This window comes from Rhodamnia argentea, chromosome 10, assembly GCF_020921035.1.
Source record: "Rhodamnia argentea isolate NSW1041297 chromosome 10, ASM2092103v1, whole genome shotgun sequence".
Lineage (NCBI taxonomy): Eukaryota > Viridiplantae > Streptophyta > Magnoliopsida > Myrtales > Myrtaceae > Rhodamnia > Rhodamnia argentea.
This window is the reverse complement of record NC_063159.1, coordinates 23,208,116-23,230,772: the sequence shown is the minus strand read 5'-3', so window position 1 is coordinate 23,230,772 and position 22,657 is coordinate 23,208,116. Positions and strand designations below refer to the sequence as shown.

Sequence of the window (22,657 nt, the reverse complement as noted above, 5' to 3'; positions counted from 1 at the left end):
TACTGACGCCGATTGGGGAGGAAATTTTGATGAAAGGAAATCCACCTCTAGGTTTGTTCTTACTGTGCGGTGGCGCAATACATTAGAGTAACAAGAAACAAACCCGTATAGCATTATCGACCTTGGAAGTTGAGTTCGTAGCTCTGTCAATAGCCATACAAAAGGGTGTTTAGCTTAATAGATTTTTGGATAATTTGAGTGTTACTAAGGATGCTATTAGTCATTTATTGGTTAATTGTGATAGCCGACCAGCAATAACTTACACCAAGGATCTCAAATTTCATTACAAGACCAAACATACAGATACCAAGTATAATTTTGTGAAAGACATGGTAGCACAAAAGGTTGTGAATGTCCGGTATATATCTACACATAGTATAATAGCATATCATTTGACCAAGCCGATTCCTAGAAATGTTTTCTTTGGCCATGTAAAGTTTTCGGGACTACATAAAAGTTGAAATACTGGGTATTTGTATTTTTCCCAAAGTTCACAATCAATGGTATTTGTTATTATTATTGAAGCCTATGATTTTGTTTGACATTTATGCATATCAATGCTTAGTGCAGTCCTTTACCAAAAAAATAAAAATAAAATATTTAGTACATTATATTGAGAAAGTATGTCGGATAGATAAGAGATTAGTCTACTCACATGAGTAATCGCCTCTATTTACTGTGTGATAAATAGAGATGAGATGATTTCAAGCTTATTATCTAGTTGATAATTGAGAGTTCAAGCTTGAAATTTTGATATTGCATTAACATGAGTATTAAGATGAGGTTATAATAAGTTACACCCGAAAGTGAAGTAACCTGCGTATTTCACTTTATCCGTCTTTGATGCCATATGTGAGTTCTAATGAATTCTTTGAAGAGAGTAGATTTTGTGCTCAAATTAGAAATTTGGAATGTATAAACTATCATCTGTACGGTATTAAATATAGAGATATACGCTCCATGAGAAAGGAAAGAATACTGTAATATATACTTCATATTATGTATGCATAAGACGATCAAGAAGAGCTAGCAAGAGTATTGATATCAACTTTACAACCATGAGAGACTCTTTAGGATATGAGCTCTTCAACTTTGTGCCCTCATGACTCTAACTTTTCCTTGAAATTTTGATTTAATGTTTGCTGTCCTAGAGTGTTGCCAATGATCATGGATGATTCGATCTAGTGGGATATTTCCGAAAAAACGAATTGAGTTGAAATAGACATATTTTAAGGAAAGAAGAAGATCAATTTGTAGTTGATGTCATATTATGATTTTGTATTCACAAGTCAACCAGTTATGATTAGATGAGTGTAATCGTAATTGTGAATACATATCGAACTTTTGAAGAGATCATAAGAGACATAAATGTGACTGATTGATCTAGGGTACCGCATATTGAATCTACTCTAAATTATAATGCCCAATGTGAGCTGCTGTATATTCCTAACATATGTATGGCAATGACCTTTCCGAGTCTGCTGATCACATGGATTATTTTCCCATAAGAACTTTGCAGTAATAATAGAATAAAGATAATTTCCTTTATAGCCGCAATTTATTCCAACAAGATGAAAGTTAACATGGAGTAAATATCTCGTTTAAGTACTAGTTTGAATTTTTGTAATAATATTATCCCCATGAAAAATAGACATGCACATGGGTCTAATTGCAATAGCGATACTCAACTTTATATGTTATATTTGCTGTTATGCTAGCAAAGCAGCACGCGCTTATGGGTGCGCAAACATGAAAATGTTTGTGCGAGAGATAAGGAAAAAAAACATGATCCGATTTTTTTCTAAAAATAAAATTTACTAAAATTATTTATTATATAGGGATTAGGGAGATCAGTTTATTAGATTAGACTAGAATAAATTCTTCTTTAATCTGCAGCATTTCTCGCCTATAAATTAGGAAAAATGCTTTTATCTCTATATACCTTTTTTCAGCGTTTGCCATTTTTTATTTCTCACAATAGAATAAATAAACAGACAAGTCAAAGGGAAAAAGTCAAACGCGAAACCATGTGACTTTAGAGTGAATTTACCAAGCTACCCCCTCCGCGACGCCCTTGGCGATATTCGTGTTCTGTTGCTCAAAACGACTTTTCTTTCTTTATTTCCATCTGCGTTTTGCTTTCAAGGTCATCTTCTTCTCCTTCTTCCTCGTTCTCTGTTGTTCAAACAGAAAGAGAAGAATCGAATGGCTTCCCAAATCCTGAAACGCGCGATTGGAAGCCGCTCGAGCCCGATCCTCTCGTCGGGCCACCTCAACCCTAATTTTAGCTCTAGCTCCGGCTCTCTCCTGTCGTCCATAGCCAGAGCTTTCTGTTCCCAGGCTCCGATCCGCGCCACTCTCTTCCCCGGCGACGGCATCGGCCCCGAGATCGCCGAATCTGTCAAGAAGGTTCTCTCTCTTCTCTCCGCGCTCGATTCTTGTTCCGTTCTTCGCTCTGTTAGTTGTCTGTGCTTATTCGTAATACAGCTCTGGTCCCGAGCCTTGTGGCGGTTGATCCACTCGCAGCCTTCTAGCTCATCGTATTGTTCTTTGTTGTGCTAGAAACGTACTTCTGTTTATTTTCTTCTTTTGGGTTGTGAATTGCGTGCTGTTAGGGCGTATCGCGTGTCTTCGTGAATATTCGTTCTGTCGTTTGTCTGAGCTTCTTTCTCTTGGACAGATGGAGAACGAACGGACGGCACTTTGTTGTCTTGCTTGCTAAATTCTAGCAGTCTTATAGTGGTTAAACATGATCGTTGACATGACCGGGTAAACTGCCTGGTGGAACTTGGAGTTTGAGGTGCATACAAAAGAAATTCATGTTGTTTAGAGAGAAATTCTTCTCGTGTGTGGGCAGCGAATTGATTTTTCTGTTCTTTCCTTATTAGCCATTGCTGGTTCTTGTCTATAAATTTCCTATTTCCATTCGCCATGAAGGATCTTTGATGGACATGCTCGGCTAATTGCAGATTCAGGCCGTACACTAGGAACTACTCTTTTCTTAAGTTAGCTTTATGCTGATATGAGGGCACTAACTGGCATAAGTTTGCAATCATAATTTCCCTGAGAGCAGAGATGGATTGTACATTCTTTAGTTTTAAGTTTCTTTTCTTTTTGTTTTCATCTTTTTCTCATCTTGTCATGCAGTTTAACCTCTAGTTAGATGTTCTCACTATCTCCTTAGCTTCCCTTAATCTTCTTGAAGCAGCTGAGTAGCGGTCTTGCTTAGTTTTAGTTTTTTCTGTTTTCACGAATGTAGGTTTTCCGGGAGGCTGAGGTGCCAATTGAGTGGGAAGAGCATTATGTTTCAAAAGAAATAGATCCTAGAACCCAAAGTTTCCTCACATGGGAAAGTTTGGAATCTGTCCGTCAAAATGGTGTAGGTCTAAAAGGACCAATGGCCACTCCAATTGGAAAAGGTCATCGCTCTTTAAACCTCACATTGAGGAAAGAACTTAACTTATATGCAAATGTTAGGCCTTGCTACAGTCTTCGAGGCTATAAGACTCGATATGACAATGTCGATCTCATCACCATCCGGGAGAATACTGAAGGGGAATATAGTGGACTTGAACATCAAGTAAGTATGTTTCATGATAAACAAGTTCTTGTGAACCACCTTTTTGGTTGTTATTTTAAGAGATCATCTCTGGTTGTAGGTTGTAAGAGGCGTTGTTGAAAGCCTTAAAATTATTACTCGACAAGCAAGTCTGAGGGTGGCTGAATATGCTTTTCACTATGCTAAGACCCATGGAAGAGAGAGAGTCTCAGCAATACACAAAGCCAATATCATGCAAAAAACTGATGGTCTTTTTCTGAAGGTTCGTCAGTAATGAAAGAGTTAATTTGTAGGCGCCTTCATTTTCAGGGTTACATTGTATCACTGTGACTTAATTTTGATTTGTCTTTATGGCAGTGTTGCCGTGAGGTTGCGGAGAAGTATCCTGAGATAACATATGAAGAAGTTGTGATTGACAACTGCTGTATGATGGTAAATGCACGATTCTTTCTTCAGAGAGGGGTTAAGTTACTCATTGAGAGAAAAAAAGTGAGGCATTAAGTTGTGAGTGGATGAAAAACTAGAATGGAAGGTTGAGATCAAGCATAACCAGATTTCTAGCATAAATATCATTCTAATTATCATTTGAGGATTGATATTTGATCTACTATCCTGACGAGATTAGCCCTCTTGGTTAATATGTTTAGGCAGTTTTCTTTGTCCAATAATTGTGTTTATTCATCTTTATACATGTCATTTTGTGTATAAGATAACTATGCTTCTGTTTGATTTTTCTTTATTATATCAGCTGTTGTTTCGTTGGGTGCGAGAGAATCTTTAGTTAGTTAACTTTTCAAATGTGCTAATAATATGACTAAGTTTTTATGTGTTTATTTGTTTTTGTGGATGTGTTTTGAGTAAATAAATACATCATGCATGTTTGTCAAAGGTGGAAACAATTGGATTAAGCTGAAACTTTGTCCTGTTGGGTACAGCTTGTTAAGAATCCAGCACTCTTTGATGTGCTAGTGATGCCCAACCTTTATGGAGATATAATTAGCGATCTGTGCGCTGGATTGATAGGAGGGTTGGGTCTGACCCCCAGGTATTTTAACATTTTGAATTTTCCGTTATGTTCTAATGTGCATCTGCAGTATCTGACTAGTGTGGCGTTCTGTAAAGCTGCAATATTGGGGAGGGAGGTATCGCTCTCGCAGAAGCGGTACATGGCTCAGCTCCTGATATTGCTGGAAAGGTTAGCTTTAAATTGACTTGCACTTTGTAACTATTTGATCGCATTGCAAATTATCTTATGCAGGGTTTATTTTCCTCTTCCATTGCTATGTACTTTGTCGGGGTCTCTGTTTTCTAATTTAACTTATGTGCTAGTTTTGAACTGATCATGTCGAGTAACACTGATGTATAGATGAAACGTGATAACAATGCTGAAGTCTTGCTTCTTCAGTGGTCAAGATAATGAAGCTTTTGCATGGAACTTGGTATAATATGTCTGGATGCTGGGTCTTAACCACTAAAAAAGGAAAAGTTCCAGGTGATTGGTTTCTGTCAGAAGTTAAGACTTGCAGGTCTAGCATATACCATTGCATAAGAGGATTGTTGATATCTGGGAGAGTGCTTGGAATTCTAGAGAGATATTGTTGGAGGAGGGAGCTTCTCCTTTCCCTGATGTGAGCTTCCCAAAGCACTTATTTTACCCGGCCTTTCGGCGAAGATCGAGTGAGAAACACTTGGAAGCTGTGGGTACTTCTTTTGCTTCTTTCATCATAGTTAGGTTAGTTCCGTTTAAGACAATTAATTCTACCTAGATCCTGGTTCCATTAAGATAACTCAAACATACTGGTATATTGATTGGAGAATGGACCATAGAAGCCACTCGTTGTAGAATCTGGTGAAGTAGCTGGAACATTTATTTTTCGTGTTAACTAAGCTAGAGCGACTTTGCTCGTAGTTAATGAGAATCCTCACTTGCTAGGCTTTGAAACTCAACAGAGGGATACACTCGTCAATCAATGTTCTTGGTTTTCCTCTCTAAAGTATGCAGATAGCGATGCATTATCGGCAGCAAGGTTTTAGATAGCGGTTGTGGGAGCAGTTGCATTGTGGACTGCTGTAGTTGCTTATGTGGGCATGGTGACCGCCAAATAAGGGATAGGTTGTAGGAGGATGACTTTGTAGAATGTCCACACAACATGTGGTAGATTGGTGAGAATTTTTTTTGGGGATATGTATTTAGGTGCGATTTTATAGGAATATTGGAGGACTTTTCACTATATTAAAGGGTGCCAAAATGTTTGATTGTATGGATTGATGACTGAATCTGATTGTTGTGGAGGGGAAATATATTTTTGGCTTGTTCCATTGCTATTAGTGGTGAAAAGCTGTTATACTCCCTAAGCTGTAGTTCTAAAGATTATATTTTCGTCGGAACTTTTAGTTTTTATACACAGTTTCGGCAATTACTGTTGAACGGGGGCCTTTTACATTTCACCGGGCCTTTAATTTCCTTGCCTTTCCTGTCTGATTTGCATGTTTTTGTCTGGATGAGAGCCAGCACGCATTCAGAAGGCAAAAAACAGAAAACAAAAAACAAAAAGAAAGAGAAAAATACATAAGATGAGGCCAATCCCAGATCTTGGTTTTTGTTATGTCTTCAGGTTTCATTTTCTTCCTCCTTCCTCCTCAAGGACTCTCTTCTCTCTGCAAACAGTGGCCATTTTCAATGAAGATGAGTTGTATTGCAACTGTAGCTTCTTTTCGGAGGCTTGAATGGATAATGGTGATAACATTGAGAGAGGTGTTATTAGGCATTATCACTGCAATAGCACTAGATGTGACCGAGAACAATATTGACGGTGGCCGCAACTGCTATTTAAAACCTTGGTTGGCAGTTGGGAAGTGTATCAGAAATATAGGAAGAATTTTGCTTGATCAATTTGGTGATCAGGCATGGTACTGTGCATGTTGAAGTCATTTACAATTCAATTAGGGCCTTTTAAAAAGTACCTTCTGCTTTCCCTTTGAAATCTGACATTTGAATGTGTGTGCGATTTTAAGACATTATGAATTCTTTTGATGACTACACATCAATATTTTTATCCTTTGAAAGTTCTAGTCTTCGACCTTTAACATTTCAAATGCTACAAGATAAGGAAAACATAAAAGTAAAGAGAAAGCCATTCCAAAATGATCCTTAATCTCCTTGCTGCATCTTTCACATTGAACTCATGCTAGATGATCACCTTTTTTTTTTCATCAGTAATGAAATTTTATCCAATTGGTCCTTTTGTGTAGGATTTAGCAAATCCAACTGCCCTGCTGTTGAGTTCTGTCACAATGCTACGCCACTTGAAGCTTCATGATAAAGCTGATAGAATCCAAGATGCCATACTTAACACCATTGCTGAGGGGAAGTACCGAACCGCTGACCTTGGTGGCACGTCAACAACCACCGAATTTACAAAAGCTATTTGTGATCATCTTTGAACAAGTGCAGCAGGAATTGTTGTTCCTCGACAAAGTCGGATGTTATGGGAATAAGACCACAACTCATGAATGACTCATTCTTCAGTTTGCTTCTAAGCTGCAGAGAAATGGAAAGGCATTTGCAAGAACCTACGGCATTCCCTTGTCACCGGCCTTTTGGTTACACTTTACATGAACAGGATATGAACTATCAATTTGGCATGTCAGAGGGAAACATGCTTGGTAGCCTCAACTGCTTGTTATTCTTTTACTATATGCTCGTAATTTTACGAAATAAAACCTCACAATGTGGTGCGACGACTCCCATCTTTCTTATAATTGTGATTTTCCTTATAATTGTTTTCAGATGGATGATGTTGACAAAGGAAAGTTATGTCGATATTGTTCTCTGTGTAGTTTTCCAGTTATGTTCTTCTGCCAATACATCGAGTACGGTGTTCCTTGTGATGCTGGGGATTCGTTCTCTGAAGTCCACCAATCCTCTGTTGGACTTTTTTTTTTCCCCCATTTGTCACGCTGCATTGCTGGATAAGTGAATATGCAACTTCCTGTTACGATGCGTGCTATGCAGATTGACAATTTTCCGCGTCTTTACATGCTTGAAAATTTGTCAGTCCTGAGAGTGGAAAATGCACATTTCATGTGCAATTGAACACAGAATTTTTGGCTGGGAATTTCGTGACTGGAGATTTACTAATGTACTTTCGTTGGTTGCAGGACTGTCTGCACTTAAAAGGGTCACTTGTATACCTACTCAAGATTGTCTAGTCAGCAGTTAGGTTCATTCTCGTGTTCATTCATTCCATTCCTGAGTCAGGGAAGAACTCTCCGCCTCCTGTTAATGTTGATGTGATTCTGTGTGGCTGTGGCCGAGCATAGGAAAAATCACTTCTTTTAAGTATTGGATTTTTTAGCTAAATTTTTGAATTTATTATAGTGTTCGCACAATATCTTTGAACCGGGGTACGTCACCGATAAGTCGGTTCAAAGACAGTCGACGAAGCAAGAGTCGAAGTTTTGATGATTCACCCCGGAGGTGGGATGTTACTATACGATTCTACTTGACGTGGAGTTTATTTTTCCCATCATCACTCACTAAGTTTAGAGGAAATATTTTTCTTTTATTTATCTCAGAGAATATTCTTAAATTTTAAGTCTCAGAGTTTAGACGAAATAGTGTGAGGACTTTGTTCAGGTCCAGTAAATAATGTATTTTCTATTATTCAAATTGTCATATTTAACATTTATAAAGGACGGCCCAAATGTTAAAAAAGCGCCATCCAAAATCGTGATCCCAGCCTATTTAGGCAAGAAAAATCTACGCTTTCGGGCTTCCAGTCTTGTTCTATTACCCCCAATGGCAAAAGGAAGTAATTGATGATATCGAGACCAAGAGTTTTGTTAAGCAAATGTAGTCAACGAACAGGTTGCCCTAGTCCAAGGATGAAGTTTTTTCTTTTTTGGTCACCAAAAGTCCAAGAAGAAAGTTGACTAGTAGAAAGATAGATTCAATAGACTTTCATTCTCTTGCTCGAAAATTATCAAATAGTTAGTGGATGAGATTGTATAGAGGAGATTTGATCATAAAATTCCTAAAATCATAATGCTTTCTAAAAAAATTGCAAACTGTATTCTTGTAAAATCTTCAAACATGCAACAAAGACCATAATGAGAACATAGATGAGCGGGATTAAGCTTCGAAGTCTATACTTATCGAGATCGAGTTATTATTATCGCAAGACACTTCTTAAATCAATGATCGTCTCATGTTATCTTTTCACGCGTTGGTATTGCAAGTATGTAACATTTTCGAAACAACTTATATAAAAAATGACAAATTCGATGTATGTAGCAATTTACGCATGATAAATCTGTCAAACACATCGTAGAAAACGAATCACATCACCGATGTTGCTGCGGCCACACTGTTTGAACAAATGGCCCCAATTGAACCTCCAAATCGGCTCTTAATATCTCTCTATTGCCAACAATTTCTGGTGTTGAAAGATCCGGGCTTTTTGGGTCCCTGCACAAAAAGCAACTCATAAAACAAATATTTTGCCTTTTTGACCCCTTAAAAACAAAAGAGCAGCAGAATATGTTCCTCACCTCCCCCACTCCCATTTTCCACCCGTCTTCCTCTTCTGTTTCCATCAGTCCCCATCCATCTTCAACCCCTCGATGATCACTCCGCCCCATCAACGATCGAGCATCACATCTTCCTCTTCATTTCTTGCGTGCAATTCCCAAATCTGTCGACCCTTTTAGCTGTAGCTCCCAATTCGAAAGCTGCGTGGAGATCGAAAGCCCCAACGGACCCCACAACAGCTCAAAAGATCAGTTTTTCAGTTGCGCTCTCTCTGGAAAATCTCAACCCTCCCTCGCCGAGAAACCACCGCCCGCCCCCCACCGCCAGGAAAATCAAGGTCGACCCAACAATCGCAAAGCCCTTTTCTTGATTTCCACCCCCCAGGATTTCTCCGTCTCACTTTTCAAGAACCGGCGGCGATGAGCGACCACCCGCGGCTGAGCAACCTCCGGACCACCACCCAAATCTTGAAGCAGACGGCTTCGACCTTCAACTCCAACCCCATCTCCTTCCTCTTCCTCTCCTTCCTCCTCTTCTCCTTCCGTACCCTCGTCGAGAACGGGTCCTTCCTCCTCACCTCCTACATCGACCGCGACCCTTCTCTCAAATCCCTCCTCTCCCGCCTCGACCTCGCCGGGAGCTACCCCCAACCCCACAACCGCCTCCGCGGCCAGCAACCGGCCCACCTCCGCCGCCGCCACCGACCCTTCCTCCACCTCACCCGCGTCGGCACCCTCGACGACGACTTCTTCTCTGGGGACGATGACCCCAATCGGTCCCCCTTTAGCCACCATAGCAGGGATCAGCCTAACGGTACGCTCGTGATCCTCTCTGTGTCCAGGCCCGGCTCGGGGTTCTCGCCCAACTTGGTGGATAACGGCCTACGGTATCCTGAGATTGTGCGTCCTGGGGTCCAATTCAGAGTGGATGATCGGCTGTTTAGGTCTGATGAGGATGTTAGTGAGAAAGGAGATGGTGGTGGTGAAGAGCAAGAGGAGGAGATGAGAGGTGAGAAGGAATTTGATAGGATTGTTGATTTGCAGTTCTTTATCAAGGGTCTAGAGCTGGGCCGCCATGATGCTGCTGCTTTCTTTTTCCTTGTGAGCTTCTTGTCTGCAGCTTATGGTTGGGTGATCCTAGGGTTTCTGGTTACATATTCATGGGTTTTTGGTTCTGTGTTTGTTGCCGTGGTTAACGATGTTTTGGGGCGGTTTAGCTCGCTCATCGGAGTACTGTGGCAGGGATCGAGATTGGGACTCAGGAGGCTTTCTGGGTTCATTTTAATGAGGTGGGCAGTGAGAGATGCGTTGACTCAGATGCTTGGTTTGTGGTATTTTGGTGAAATTGAGGATCAGTACTCGTTCTTCAAGCTTTTTGTGAGGTTGAAGTTGATGCCATTCTCAGTTATGTTGCCATGGACTAGGGGTTTTGAGAAGGAAATCTCGGCATTCTTGTTTGTATGGTTCTTGTTTGATACATTTATTGCTTTGGTGTTTGTGGTGGATGCTTGGATTGCCATTGTTGATTCGAGGAAGAGCGGGAAGGAGATTGTTAAGGAAGGTTGTTACTTGGTATTGACAATGTGGAATCAGGCTATTCAATTGAAGTGTTTGGAAGCGATAGTTTGCGGGACTTTTGTGAGATGGGCTCTGGGACGAGTTGGAGGAAAGGTGCTTGCTTCAGTTTTCCAGTCAACTATGGAGGTATTCTTCATGGTTGCGTGGCTGTTCTTTTATCTTGCGACAAGATGTAGGGATGCTAATCCAATGGGAAGGCGTTTCGAAATTAGAGAATTGGAAACAGTGGTGCAAGGTCTTAGATGATATCTTGTGGTAATCTGTGGAGACTTTACTTGCATGCCTCAGTTTCCTATTGCCAAATTGCGGTAACTACCTGACAGTGCTTTGTGTACTCATTTACCATACAAAGGAATCAAGCGCTGTGATTGGTTTTGGTATACTGGCGATGTGTTGATATTCTCAATCAAGAGGCCAAACTTACCAATGTATATGTCCACCAGAATGCTTCATTGGTGTATTACTTGCAATCATTGCTTATGCCTGTTGTGATGGTGGTTCTCATGGTTCTATGTCATGTAATTTTTCCTGGATGGATTTCTTGTGTGGTTGAATTGGCAAGCATGTTGCTTCTATATGATCTTTCTTACTGTCGCTGCAGTCCTTTGCTGGAACTGTGGATATAACTCAATTGGAGATTTCTCTGATAGTGTGCTCTTGGAACAGTATAGTAACCTGTAAATATTGCCAGAAATCCGAACTTTATTCGCCAAAACTGTTTCGTGGTTATTAATATTATTCCCTCATAATGATAACTAAAATCTAGGCAATTAGTGGGATATCCTTTTTGTAGTAGGTACCTTTGTTGACAGTGGCATGATTCATCTGGTGTAGTTTAGTCACAGGAAGTTCTTCATGGCAATTAATTGTACTTCTGGGCAGACCATTGTTCACTTCAGGACACTTGAGGATCTGAAGAAGGTTTATTTGGCTTTTAGGAAGTCTTATTCTCTGTTTTGCTTATGTGCTAATATAGTTGTGTTACTGGGCTTTTTATAATAAAAATTGTTTTGAGTTTGTATCATTAGTTTTTAAGAGTGAATGGCTAGTTAAAAGGCTGTCTGAAAAATAGATTTAGTCAAGTGTCAAAATTTGGTAAATCTTTTCATGGTTCTTGTTTTCCTGGGAGATGTAGATGGTTTTTCCATTTTTGTGGAGGGAATTATTTTGTATTTCTCAGGAAAAAGTACGAACGCAGTCGGATTTTCTCTGGACATGAGATAGGTCCTCAAAATGTTGCTTAGAGGGCAGTTGAGATTTTGAATTATCCCTTTCTTGACTACTCAAAACTAATAAATTTAGGTTTATGTACAACAGATGACTTCTACTTGATACGGGAGGAAATATCATCCAGAGGCAGGACACGGTTGTATCTCAACTGTGGAAGACTGCGAGATTAGATGGTTAAGTTTTGTGGTGAGCTTTAGACACATACACAGAACCATCAATTTGGTCCTATGTTATGTGGAATTCCGTCATCATGAAAGGACAAATGCTGATGCTTCAGCGACAGAAAAACTTAATGCTGATGTGCTGAGAGTTGGGACGAACTTGTAGACTACTTTATGTTGAAAACCTGTGTAAGGATAGGGGTCCCTTGGCAAGGTGGCACCTGGGCAGTGTACCTATTAGCTAGTGAATTCAGGTTTACTTATTGACCAAAAAATAATAATAATAATAATTCAGGTTTAGGGCTGGCTTTGGGACAAGTAATAATTGGTTCCATATTCTCAGATTTAGTTAGAGAAATCACTAGGATTGGCCCTCGATATACCTCAGCCATTTTGCAGAGGCACACGATGCCTTGGCTGCCATTTCAATATGCTAAATCCCACCAGGTATGATTTGCGTATCGTTCGCACAATGCCATCTCCAAGTGGTGTAAATGATGGTTTGGTTGCTGGCAATGAAAATCATATCTCCACCCCCGAGACCCACAGCTTTAGGACTTTGTATGAAACTAGTAGTTTTTAATTACATAATTAGGTTGTGTTTAGGTGATTCAGATGAGGCTGGATAAAGTAGCAGACTGACAGCAGTACAGGAAACGTGAGCAATCTCTTTACGTACTTTGTTTTTGAATTAGTGGGAACTTTTTTTCTTTTGCCAATTGAGTTATTTGTCACGGATAAAGTGTGATATTACATTTTGGTTACTGGATTGGAACCTTATATAATGATTTAGAGCTATTCGTGCCGTCTGGCTATTGCATGTTACTTTTTCTGTCCCTGGAGAAAACCATTAAAAGGTTACTTCTCATTGCTTATTGGAATTCTGCAGTCGACAGTTTATACACTGATGGAGTGAAATTGCAATGTGGATTAATCCACGGTTATATTTTCGATTTCAAGATCACCTGATTGCTACTCGAAACGTGTAAGGAATGCTAGGTCAATAGCTACGCCAGGTATAAAAATGATGCTTTTGGTGTGATGGGTATGATAGAATCTTGATGGTAGGACGCTGGACTTTTGAGGTCACAGTTGCTTCAAAGATGGCAGGAAGAAAGTCTAGCGCACTGGAGTCACGAGCTATGATCTTGTTTTAGTGCACGGCATGTGCAAAAGCCTGCGGAGGGAGACTCTCCAAGGTGGTACAACGCGGGACTGACTCGGGGTGAGTTACTGTACTTGTCGTGCCCTACTCTGTGCTCCAAAGTACCGTCGCTTCTCATGGCAAAACTGAGGGTGGTCAAGATGATTTTGGAAGATAGGGAGCTGATAGATGCTGTGCTTCTATAAAGGCGTTTCCTGTCGGTGATGAACTAGACAGGACAGTATGGAACACTGAAGAATCCTCGAATTGGTTACTTGTTACACCATATCCTCACGAAAGTTCACGACTGCAAATCCAAATGTTCTTCACATGGTCTTTAGTGTTCTGTCCTTTGTGACGCGCTGGCAGGGCGAGGGGATTAACTCGCTCGGTCGATCCTCATTTGATTGGCAATGTGTCGTCAGTCATTTCTCCGCCATTCCCAATCCTCATCAGCTGCTCCATCCCCGTTGATACAGTGCCATCCAGATCGTGGTGGAGGAGGGCGATGTCCATATCTCTTTGGTTTTCTCCGTGGCGGCTCCTCTACAGCATCCACAAGCAGACCTCAGAGGTGGGGATCCTTTTTTAATTCCTTGGTCTTGGCGTGGATGGTTCGGAATGTGATGTGATTGAGAAAGTGGGCTTCGTCAAGTGCACCAAAGCAGGTGAAGGATACAGCCTAACCATAATTCAGAGATGATAAAGAACGAAACTTCAAAAGGAACACGAGTCAACATCAGAGGCTCCGCTCTTTACACTACCAGTTACGATTTTCTAAACGAATTAAATTATGAAAAGATTTTACATAATCGGAAGCGACCTTGAGCATTCATATATACATCAAGTATTTGATGTTAAATGTAAGTCAAATCTCTAATAATAAAGAAGTAAAAGTCACTCCAAACACATTAAATTGTTTTTGCTAATGTGCAAGTGAGCTCGCCCATTTTGGTCGGGGATTATTTATTTGGTAAAAAATGAATGATTTGGTAAAACTTTTCCTAAGATTGATGATTTGCATTGCTTAGAAAAATTAGTTAATTAAAGAGCTTTTCACTGTCAACATTTATTTATTATAAACATTTTCGTTTCATCATGAAAATGCTTTTACTTCCTTCATTGTTATATGTTATGTAAGAGATCATTTCGGAAAAATAATTTTCAAGTCATTTAATTATTCGCATAATAAACTCACCATTCGTTCAGGTTGCAAATATGCCACAATCTGGTTAGTTGGACTCTAATTATGCTCACTTCTCTGTGTGTGTTGTGGTTGTGGGCATAAGTTTAGCTGTAGGAATGAAGTCATTGGAATAGGAATGGAAGTTCTATCCCCATTCTGGATACTGTTTGGTTGATTGAAATGACGAAATGAAAAGACGATTGTTGTATTTCTACATTTTCTATAACATTATGAGGAAAAGAATGAGTGAGAGTCGATGGGAATGAATGGATAGAAAGTGAAAATGAACATCTCCAGATTCTTGCCCTTCTTCTTCGAAAAGTCCTCCGTCTTCTTTGGCTATCGGCGATTCATCCTCGGAAGAAGCCGGCGGTGGTCCCTCCGCTAGAAGTTGACACTTTTGAGGCAATGAAAAAAAGTTAAGGTTCACCGATAGGGACGGAAACCCGAGTGTTCACTATTATAATGACTTGAGTTTTTGGATTGCTGGTCTTGTATCTACATATGTTAGTAATGTGTAGTTATTTTAAAATTATCAAAAAATTCCTAAATCTATTGTAATTATGCTAATTGATTCCTCAACTTTTTTTTTGGTCAATTGAGTCATAAACTTTTTGCGATTATGTCAATTCAGTCCACCTCGTCAATTTTGGTCGGAAATCACTAATATGGTAATATTTAATAGTATTTTAATATTTTTTAAATTTATTTATTTATTATTTTGTCCTTTTTTTACCCTTTTTTCTTCCTCTAGCTAGTCATTGTACCTTGACGATCGGACTCTAGTGAAGCTTGCCCCAACCGGCCAGTGGCAAGGCCGAGTGTGACGACCCGAAAATTCTCATATTAAGAAATTAGAATTAACCTTTGAATTTTTTGAAAGTTAAATGATAGATAAATAAGGATGTGAATGTTAAGACGGGACCATCGAGCGACAATCGGAGGTGCAAGACCTCCCGGCCGCCTTCGAAAGACCCCGGACAAGCACGGGAAGCGCCGGAGAGCGCCGAATGCTAGCTCGGCCGGGGCTAAGCACGCCCGGTTAGGCTATGCTGGCCATTGAGTGGGTTGGCGTGCAGTAGGTCATTGCCATCGTCGCCCGATTCCACCATCGTTATACTTCCATTCTCTTGTCCCGACACCGGTGAATGTAAAATGTCATTTTTGATAGTCAATAACAAGTCAAGATAGAATAAATATCATTTTCAATAAGTCAATACGAAGTCAAGAGGCAAATGACAAATAGAAATGTCATTTTCAAGCATTAACCGATAAGATAAGGTTCGTTAATGACCATACAAATGGGCCAACTAAATGAGGATACATAGCTACTCTAGAAACCTAAGATTAATAGCTTAAATAAGTAGACCAATCAAACGCCGATAAGTAACTAGTCTACAAATCTAAGAAAGATAGGCTTTTAGGTGGACCAATGGGATTAAGGGTGCGAATGATAACACTTACGGAAGTGAATTTCTGCTATAGAATCACTTCTGGAGCAGAAATCCGTTTGGTAATGCAACTTTTGAAGCAGAAATTTGTTTGGTAAAAAAATTTCTACTTCTAAAGTGAATTTTCAATTCTGAAGTAATTTTTCCCCCAATTTGAGAAGTTTAAAAAAATTTATTCTCAACTTAAGAAGTACTTCCTACTTCACCATTTTTTTCATAATGCCCTCACCCTCTTTTCAATCCGCCTCTCTCACCTAATCACGCCTTCGCCGTCGCCGCCCGGCACAGTCAACCATTGACTACCGTTGCCGGCCACGGACCACCACCAACCACCGCTGCCCTCGGTCGCTACCCACCGCCCACCATCGACCACCGTCCCTCCTCGGCGACGGTCGTCGACCACCGCCCCCCCCCGACCGCCGTTGTCCCCTGCCCGCCCGCTGTAGACCACGGTTCGCCACCCCCTGCGAGTAACCACCACCCTTGCCTCTAATTGTTGACGGCTGCCATCTCTACCGTCATCGAGTCGCCATCTCCGGCCACCGAAGTAAAAAATAAATAAATATATTTTTTTTATTTTTTTAAAATATATTTTTTAAAGAAATTTTGAAAAATTAAAAATGAAGTAGAAATTTTTTGGCCACCGACAATAATTCATCTTAGAAGATTTTGCGTTAATACTATTCCACAAGTATAAATTTTCAACAGTTAACAAACGAATTTATTTGATCAGAAATCAACTTCTGCCTACGAGGAGATGTAAAAATCAACTTTTGGTCAGAAGTTGATTTCTGAAGTAGAAGTATTACCATAGGCGCCCTAACAAACCAAAGCAAGGTCATCAATGAAGTAACTTGTGAGAGAAGCTAAAAAACCTACTATAAATAGGGGTATGGTTTCTTCCTTTTCGAGATCCACCGATCCTCTCTCTGTCCCTCCCTCACGCCATCTGCTATCTATGTCGCCTCGGCCTGCCGTCCACATCGCGCCATATTGTGTACCGCCTACCTTTCGTTCCGTCCAGCTACCGCCGTGCGTCACCCCCACACTGCACCATGTTGCACGTATAATTTTAAGTTCCGACAATTCGGTAAAGGTAAATGAAATTACTAGATCTAATGCGGTAACGTCTGTTTGTTACTTAAGTGAAGTATTGCATTAGATTGACATGAATTGTGTGCATTTTGTCTACGATATGAGTGTTATTGCATTAAGCCACAACGATATTTTCTTGTATTAAAATGATTTGAATCGTGCGACAATGATAATTTATTGTATTAAAATGATTTGATTCATACGCTTGCAAGAATGTATTTGTGCAAATCATCCGAGGAACAATGTATGGCCCAGATAGGCAATTATTATGGCCTAGATAGGCAATTGTTCCAAGTCTCAAAGGTTAGTATTGTGGGTATATTGAGTCGTCGTACTCATGAAGGTGATTATACGAGACGTTTACCGTTTGGTGACGTTGAATCCACGAGTGAGCATTCCCGGGATACGACTTACTAACTATGGCCTAGACTAACAATTACTTATGGCTTGGATTGGAAATTACTTATGGCATGGATTGGCAAATATTTATGGCCCGGATAGGCACAAATTGACAAGCTAGGAAAAGCCGTTTGAGGTGAATTGAATGAATTGATGTATTCATGGCATTTGAACAAAAGTTATGTGGTGGACTTTACGCTTTTGATAATTTGCAAATCAAGAATTCATGCACATTTTTACATTGCATTACGGGATGGCTTTGTTGAGTATTTAGGCGACATTCTTATTTTAGGCTTAGTAATTTCATTTATTGGGCTATTCACTCATCCCTTCATTTTTCAAGAAACCGATGGACCCATCGCGAGCTTCTCCATTCGGCCAGCCTATCTATATGCATATGTATATCGTGACATTTTGGGAATGGAGTATTGTCATGTAGGTGTGGAGTCATGAATGTGGTGGTAGTAGTGTAACGAATCTTGGGCTCTGGTACCAACATGGATGTGATGTCTCCTTTTCGATGCTAGAACCCGCAACATGCCCATTAATCGCTCTTTATTTTAATCTTATATTATTTGATATAGGGCACATACGGAAGCCTAAATTACAAATCAAGCAGACGGCCATACAAAACACAAGTGCATGTAAATAAACAGCGGGCACAACGTTTAGAAGGGATGGCCATATTAAGGGTTCTTTAACTTGTAACATTCTCATAGTAAGATTATTCAACAAATTGTGAAAATAGGTACTTATATATATATTCACAAAGGGTTTAAGTACATCATACCAAACAAAACAAGATCAATCAACCGACAGGCCATAGCAAAAAGAGAACAACTCTCTATCACTATGCAACCAACGACGTACTCCATCGACCCTACCATGGCATGTCCGGTGTTTTTCACCATCATCCTTATGGCTAGCTAAATCTGAAAAGGGTTAGAGCAATGTGAGTGAGCCGAAACTCAGCAAGTAGAAAATCTAGCATGTCAACGATTCGATATGTCACTCATTATCATACATGCTAGATATCACAATATAAGCCATACAATGGATTATCTTCGAATAGTGCTTCCACAAGCAGTCCATAACCACCTCTAGGGTTCTCGGCCTCCTCTCTCATTCCTTGTCCAATTTAGAGTTCAACGCTCATCGTGTTAGAATTAACCATTAAGCCACTCAATTCCAACACGAGGAGACCCTTTTGAGCTTTAGAGATCAACAAGTGAAACACAAGAGTGTCTCATCCCTCCTGGATACTCTTGGCTGTACTTGGACTTCACGGCCAATCCCACTTCATTGCCCCATTTCAACGAACTACCATTGGTTCAGCTAATCCTTTTCTTGGCAATGTTGCTCACATCAATTTATTAACATGTCAAACCTTTCGGCTCACACAAACCCAAAATCGAACCTTTACTTATTCGGTTACCCCAAATCCCCACTCTTTTTCAACGATCCATCATTCAATTCCTCAATCATGACACTAAAAGATAGTAATTTCACAAATCAAAGCAACATGCAAAACCAATAGACAACATGTAGATCAAAACCAACAATCCAAAGGTTAAGGGGTTAAACCTTCACTTGCCTAAAATCAAACACGAAACAACCACGAAATCGCCACCACGTTGTACATAAATCTGCTTTCTTCATCCTTTACTTGGCGCGAGTAAGGAGCAAAAGAGAGATTGGGTGAGATGGAGCTCAAGTCGGCGAGGGGTGGAAGAGCAAGAGTGTTGTTGCACCGTAGCCGAGCTCGTCTTTCTTCCTCTCGGTCTAGGCATGTGAGGGTTCACCCTTAATATGATTACTTTAATACCACATTTATGACGAGCTCGCTCTCAATCATATTGAGAAGGCCTTGTGACATCCCAAACCGTCGTATTACTAACAAACTCTCACCTAATTTATTATAAAATACGAATCAGGGGTGCATGCACGAAACGCTGTGGAAGCCTTAAGGAAGGGGCACCATAGGAATCGAGGACAAGCACGCATACATACAACCAGGGTCGATCTTAATAGGGTTTATTTTGCACACCTAGCGAACAATCGGATAATCGCATACAACATATAGCCGGTTAAGTAGTGTGTGTGTGTGTGTGTGTGTGTGTGTGTGTGTGTGTGTGTGTGTGTGTGTGTGTGTGTGTGTGTGTGTGTGTGTGTGTGTGTGTGTGTGTGTGTGTGTGTTATGTTTAGATTAGAGTGACTAACAATATCCGAGACATAACAAAACGCTACTACCATCCACTGACCACCTCCATTGCCATGATCCTCATCAAAGTCTTTACTACTTTGTGGTTATGTCAAAAAGTATCTGCTGCTATGCTAACACCAAAAACTTGCCTATATAGCTAAATACTCCACGATGCCAAACGCATCCGCTACTCCATTCCATGATCATTATCGTTGTCGTCATCGGATGGCATAAACGGTAGAGGGCCATATAAGTGATCAGACAAATCCAACAAGAATAGAAATGCGAAATGAAGTGGAATCAACACTTCAGATAAACCCACATCTATCCATAAACCGAAACCAAAACACGAAACCGTTCGGCAGCAAACTCGAGATCGTAGTACTCTTCCCACGTATGTATAAAGTTCATAAGTGCACCATAACGAAAGGTGGGGATGGTAGGAGGAATCATCATACCTACTTATCCGAAAAATGGTTTAACCACATGAGTGAGCCTATAGCTCGGCAGTGAAACATATAACTCAATAACTAACAAGCGATTCAATCACTCAATCAAGCAAGACTCAATATGCAGAACATCCGGGCATGAAACTCTGGACGACACCACACATTTCATGCAACTAGACTTCACGAGCACGTGAACATAAAAACAACTCAAGGTTCATTCTTTAGTTATCACTTCATTTCTAAGTTCATGAGGGATACGGGCCTCATATTTATTTCGAGGGATACAGGTCTCAATTATGAGTTTTACCTTAGCTTTTCATCTATAGGACACCGGCATGGGAATCAAGAGGGACACAAGCCTCATTTTCTCACGAGGGACGCATGCCTCGATTTTCCCTACTTCGGGGCTCCATTCCTATAGGACATAGGCTACAGACTTCCCGATTTCCACTCAGGCTCCCACGGGATAATTATCCAGACATAGACGGATATATAACATCTTCGAGGCACGAGCCGATGGGATTCTCGGATTACAGATTCAATCATATCCGGGGATTCAATCCATAAACTTCCATCCCACACAAGCTTGAACACCCACTTTTTCACACCAGGACACAACTTATGCCTTGATAACTTAGATGCAATGCAACTTGACACGGTCACAAAATAACTCGACCATAGTAGGACATCACATGCCTCACACACAGACAAGAACAAGATCCAAAACCCACAACCACACACCATATACCTATACCACACGCACGGCCAAACCCCTATGGGTTATGGGACTCAAATTGAAGCTTAATCAACAGACACCCACACAATCAGCATACTCATGACTCACAATCGATAATTTAAGCAATGGATCATCAAATTAACCTTGTTTTCTATCTCACGCAAGACAAATTTCAGTTTCGGATACCTATTTTTGAAATACCATATTGCAGCCAATCGACCGACAAATCGACAAGTAAATAGAAGAGTTAGAGGCTTCACTTACCTCGGGATCAAAATCGAGGGAAGACAAAGTTGATCCATGTCCGAATGAAGCTCGGACGCTCGTCTTCCTTCATTGGTGTCGCATGGTTGAGTGGGAAGATGGTGAGGCTTCATGCGAACGATGGAGGGACCGAACTCGTGGATGGGCTAGGTGTAAGGACCGGTTCATGATCCTCTTTCTTTGATACCACATTGTTAGAATTGGCCCCTCGATCCTCCACTAATCGCGTTCTGTTTTAATGTTATATTACGTAATACTGAGGCGCATGCGGAAGACCGAGAAAAAATACAAGCGCATGCAAAAATAGGCAGCAGTACGGTGCTTAAGGGTTACGGCCTTATCAATAAGGTCTCCCTAAACCCGCAACAAACATACAGTAATATTCTTGGACACATTTGACAAAATAGATATTTCCATACATAATAAACAGTTTAATACATCGCTCTAAGATGAAATTAGATCGAGCTATAGGGAGACTTTCAAGATATAGCTCCTTGTAGTTAATGCTACTACTATCCGCCATCGATCCTACCTAGCCATCTCGCGACCTTCACTGAAAAAGTAACTGTCGTACCAACTATAATCTTCCAAAGCTTACTGATACTTCTTCAGATGCCAACCTTAACTTGCCTAACTTGAACCGCCAATACTCGCAGGTAAGAATGGGATAGGTTCGGTCAGTTTGCCATCATCTTGGCTCTTAAAGGTCGCTATGAACCGGTACGTAACAAAATTGTTTGGCTCCACTTCAAGCTCCAACGTCATTATCATATTCACGAAACAAGTAGCTAAACCTTCTAGGGTGGTAATGTCTTCCACAACGGAAGAGAGGCATGAGGGAGCACTATAGATGGGGCTAGGAGTCGAGGGTGTAATCGAGGGAATAGACGGTATACCTATAACTGAAGAAAAGATATCCACTAACAACAATGAGCAAGACCTTAGGAAGATAACATCTAATCAAACTACTAAATTGCTTAACAATTCATTAGACTAGGCAAAACCAGCAAACAACTTAAACTACACTATATGCAATACTTTTAAAAAGCTTGTAGTCGGGAATCCACATTGCGAGGGCCAAAGACTCTTACCTACATGGCCTTGCACTATTTAACCACACTATCCATTAATCCATATCTTCTAATACTACGTGTGTTTACAGATGTAATCGAGCTATACTTACATAACAGCCCCATTTGCCATTTCGACCAAACCGACATGCCTCCTTAACTCGGCTTAAACTAATCAATCTATTCGTCAAGTAGACCGTTTCGGCCTTCACCCAACTTTGAGATCACCTATTAGCAGAGACACCGATAGTGCCAACCTCCATTTCACAAACTTCCCCCACCTTCACTCTACCCTATTTGCCCACAGAGCTCTTATTCCGATCAGTCCAACATCAAATCCCACAATCTATCCACAATTTTGAGTTAGCCAGGATATAGAGAGATTGAAATGAGCAACGGATCGAATACAAAAGGGTATCTTCCCTTTCATGCAAGTCGCGGACCCTCTTAGTATGCCATTTCCTCAACTCTCAATCCATACTAAACGAACAACTTTTAAACCATATAGAGCAAGGTTTAGATATTAACGTACCTTAGAACAATGTATGACAAAGTGGAAGCAAAATCGATGGAACAATGGGCATGGACCGGTCTCCTCTT

The 22,657-nt window shown here is 40.5% G+C and overlaps 2 protein-coding genes and 1 long non-coding RNA gene across 3 annotated transcripts; all 3 read left to right on the top strand.

Moving 5' to 3' along the window:
- Nucleotides 1-2,122: 2,122 nt before the first annotated feature.
- On the top strand, nt 2,123-7,300 carry LOC115735061 (isocitrate dehydrogenase [NAD] catalytic subunit 5, mitochondrial). Its single transcript, XM_030666108.2, has 7 exons — nt 2,123-2,409; nt 3,260-3,580; nt 3,660-3,821; nt 3,917-3,991; nt 4,495-4,604; nt 4,682-4,754; nt 6,812-7,300. The coding sequence occupies exons 1-7, from the start codon at nt 2,206-2,208 to the stop codon at nt 7,001-7,003; spliced, it is 1,137 nt and encodes a 378-aa protein (XP_030521968.1). The 5' UTR covers nt 2,123-2,205; the 3' UTR covers nt 7,004-7,300.
- A 1,800-nt stretch (nt 7,301-9,100) lies between these two features.
- Nucleotides 9,101-11,849, top strand: LOC115735060. Its single transcript, XM_030666107.2, has 2 exons — nt 9,101-9,398; nt 9,431-11,849. The coding sequence occupies exon 2, from the start codon at nt 9,512-9,514 to the stop codon at nt 10,913-10,915; it is 1,404 nt and encodes a 467-aa protein (XP_030521967.2). The 5' UTR covers nt 9,101-9,398; nt 9,431-9,511; the 3' UTR covers nt 10,916-11,849.
- Nucleotides 11,850-12,154: 305 nt separating this feature from the next.
- Nucleotides 12,155-13,735, top strand: LOC125312629. Its single transcript, XR_007196700.1, has 2 exons — nt 12,155-12,314; nt 12,356-13,735. It is a non-coding gene; the product is annotated as an uncharacterized LOC125312629 (long non-coding RNA).
- Nucleotides 13,736-22,657: the final 8,922 nt, after the last annotated feature.

Excerpts from the sequence above, each read along its gene's own strand:
- LOC115735061 (XM_030666108.2), top strand. The coding sequence starts at position 2,206 with ATGGCTTCCCAAATCCTGAAACGCGCGATTGGAAGCCGCTCGAGCCCG. Across the intron at positions 3,822-3,916 it reads CTGATGGTCTTTTTCTGAAG|TGTTGCCGTGAGGTTGCGGA; the intron begins GTTCGTCAGTAA and ends TCTTTATGGCAG. Across the intron at positions 3,992-4,494 it reads TTGACAACTGCTGTATGATG|CTTGTTAAGAATCCAGCACT; the intron begins GTAAATGCACGA and ends TGTTGGGTACAG.
- LOC115735060 (XM_030666107.2), top strand. The coding sequence starts at position 9,512 with ATGAGCGACCACCCGCGGCTGAGCAACCTCCGGACCACCACCCAAATC.